This window comes from Macadamia integrifolia, chromosome 14 (assembly GCF_013358625.1).
Source record: "Macadamia integrifolia cultivar HAES 741 chromosome 14, SCU_Mint_v3, whole genome shotgun sequence".
Lineage (NCBI taxonomy): Eukaryota > Viridiplantae > Streptophyta > Magnoliopsida > Proteales > Proteaceae > Macadamia > Macadamia integrifolia.
In genome coordinates this window covers 221,690-223,571 of record NC_056570.1, presented here as the reverse complement: position 1 = coordinate 223,571, position 1,882 = coordinate 221,690, and the positions used below count along the sequence as shown (strand labels likewise).

Sequence of the window (1,882 nt, the reverse complement as noted above, 5' to 3'; positions counted from 1 at the left end):
TTTCTAATTAAATCACAACCTGAAGTACCAAACATACCCAAGAATTAGTTAAGCTAAACCATGGTTGTTTTTAAACATGAATAAACATTGAAATTATTATCAGTGTTTTGGATTTCTTGTCCTTACTTTGACAATGTTTTAGTAACAGGACATTTTAGACTAAGACTTTGCCTGTTTCATGTTTTGCTAAAAATCATGGTGAGCAAGTCCAGATGATTATGTAGTGCATCCCAATAATTTAACTTATCATTGGATTCATAAGAATTAACCACAATATAAACCCAATAAAGAATGCCTTACTATTTTGTCAAAAAGCTCTCCCCCATTAACAAATTCAAGCACAATATATATCTTTGTCTTGCTCGCCATCACCTGCATGCACACATAACACAAGAAATAAGGGTGAGAGCACAAAACATGAGTTCATTATAGAAATTCCTACTCCACATTATGCAACATCAAGGGTATGGGTAGCAATGTAGACCATCCAAATGGTACTTGCATTGGCTACATACGAAACTTCATAACCATTGGATAAGTGAAACACCCAATCAGTTCAGTTTTCCTCAATTCGATGTGCTTAGGATCCTGCACAAGTAAAGGCAAAAATTACCTCATGGATCTGGATAACGTTTGGGTGCTTGATAAGCTTCATGGTTGCAATTTCTCTTTTTATCTGGCAAAGGCAAGGGATAAGAAGATTAGTGGTCCACAATAGATAGTTAATTAGATTTCTACGACAAGAACATGAACCCTTCTGCATTTTTCTTTCCCTTTTCTTTTCTGATATTCTGTTGGTTCGGATGCCATTCGCCATGTCTCAAAAATTTCCAGGAGAAAACATATTTAGAAAAGGTAGAGGGGAATAAAAAGGCAAAAATCTAATCTTTTTGGATTTCTTTTTATCAATAAGCCCGAGTACGACTAATCATTGAAAATTTAATCGACAAGAACGCAACAAGCATTCTGATACTTTACGATGATTCCTATTCACTTTTTTTTTTATTAAAGGGTAATCTAGTATCGGACCAAAACCCATAAAGAAAAGAGAGAGAGAGAGAGAGAGAGAGAGAGAGAGAGAGAGGAACCTGTTCCACCATCTTGTGACGGAGGACATGATCCTTGTCGAGGATTTTAATGGCTACGCTGTCGCCGGTCTCAACGTCTTTCGCATACTTAACCTTTGCGAAGCTACCTTCCCCAATCGTTTTACCAATCTCGTACTTCCCCACCCGCGTGCGAGTCGCAGGAGACCTCGTACTCATCCTCTCTCTCTTCCCCCAATCACCTACAGGTCACAAGCGTAATCAATAAATGGATCGATTTCGTTATGTGGGATTTGACAAATAGCCAATTGGTGGAAACAAGGAAGAGGAAGAGGAAAAGGAAAGGGAAGGGAAGAATACCTGAGAACAAGACTCAAATGAGAGAGAGGGACGGAGAGAAATGTAATCTGCAACTCCAAGTTAGCCTTCAGAAGAACTGAGTTTCAGAGAAATTGGTAGACAGAGAGAGAGAGAGGATGAGGGACTACAACAATCGACCGCCCACCTCGATCAACAGATCCTTCCATTATTCGTTCCAATCTCCAACCCAGCAACTCTACGGCTCTACCCAAATCTAACCACTCGTTTTCTTTTTGTTCTTTCTTTCTTTCTTCCTACGCAAGACGCAGCTACGCTGTATACCAGTAACATTTTTATTTCCAAAAATGCCGCTTCCCTCTTCCTGGTAGAGTGACTTTTTTTAATCCATATGACTAAATTACCCTTCTCCCTAAAGCCAATAATGATGAATAAAAAAAAGACAAAGGTCAATCTTGTCTTCTTGGTAATCACCACTTTCGGATTAAATTAATCAATTTTTTTTGTCGTTTTAATCA

At 38.4% G+C, this 1,882-nt stretch overlaps 1 protein-coding gene across 2 annotated transcripts in view; it reads right to left on the bottom strand.

Annotated features, from left to right (window-relative positions):
* LOC122061443 (CBL-interacting serine/threonine-protein kinase 9-like) overlaps positions 1-1,670 on the bottom strand; it is a 6,764-nt gene extending 5,094 nt beyond the window's left edge. The window contains exons 1-4 of one of the 2 annotated variants that reach the window (XM_042624700.1): positions 1,407-1,670; positions 1,089-1,288; positions 614-676; positions 301-372 (exon numbers count right to left, since the gene is read on the bottom strand). In XM_042624700.1, the coding sequence (XP_042480634.1) occupies positions 301-372; positions 614-676; positions 1,089-1,265 (312 nt within the window). In that variant the 5' untranslated portion in view covers positions 1,266-1,288; positions 1,407-1,670. The remainder of the gene's footprint in view (positions 1-300; positions 373-613; positions 677-1,088; positions 1,289-1,406) is intronic. The other variant, XM_042624701.1, reaches the window with a different exon arrangement.
* Positions 1,671-1,882: the final 212 nt, after the last annotated feature.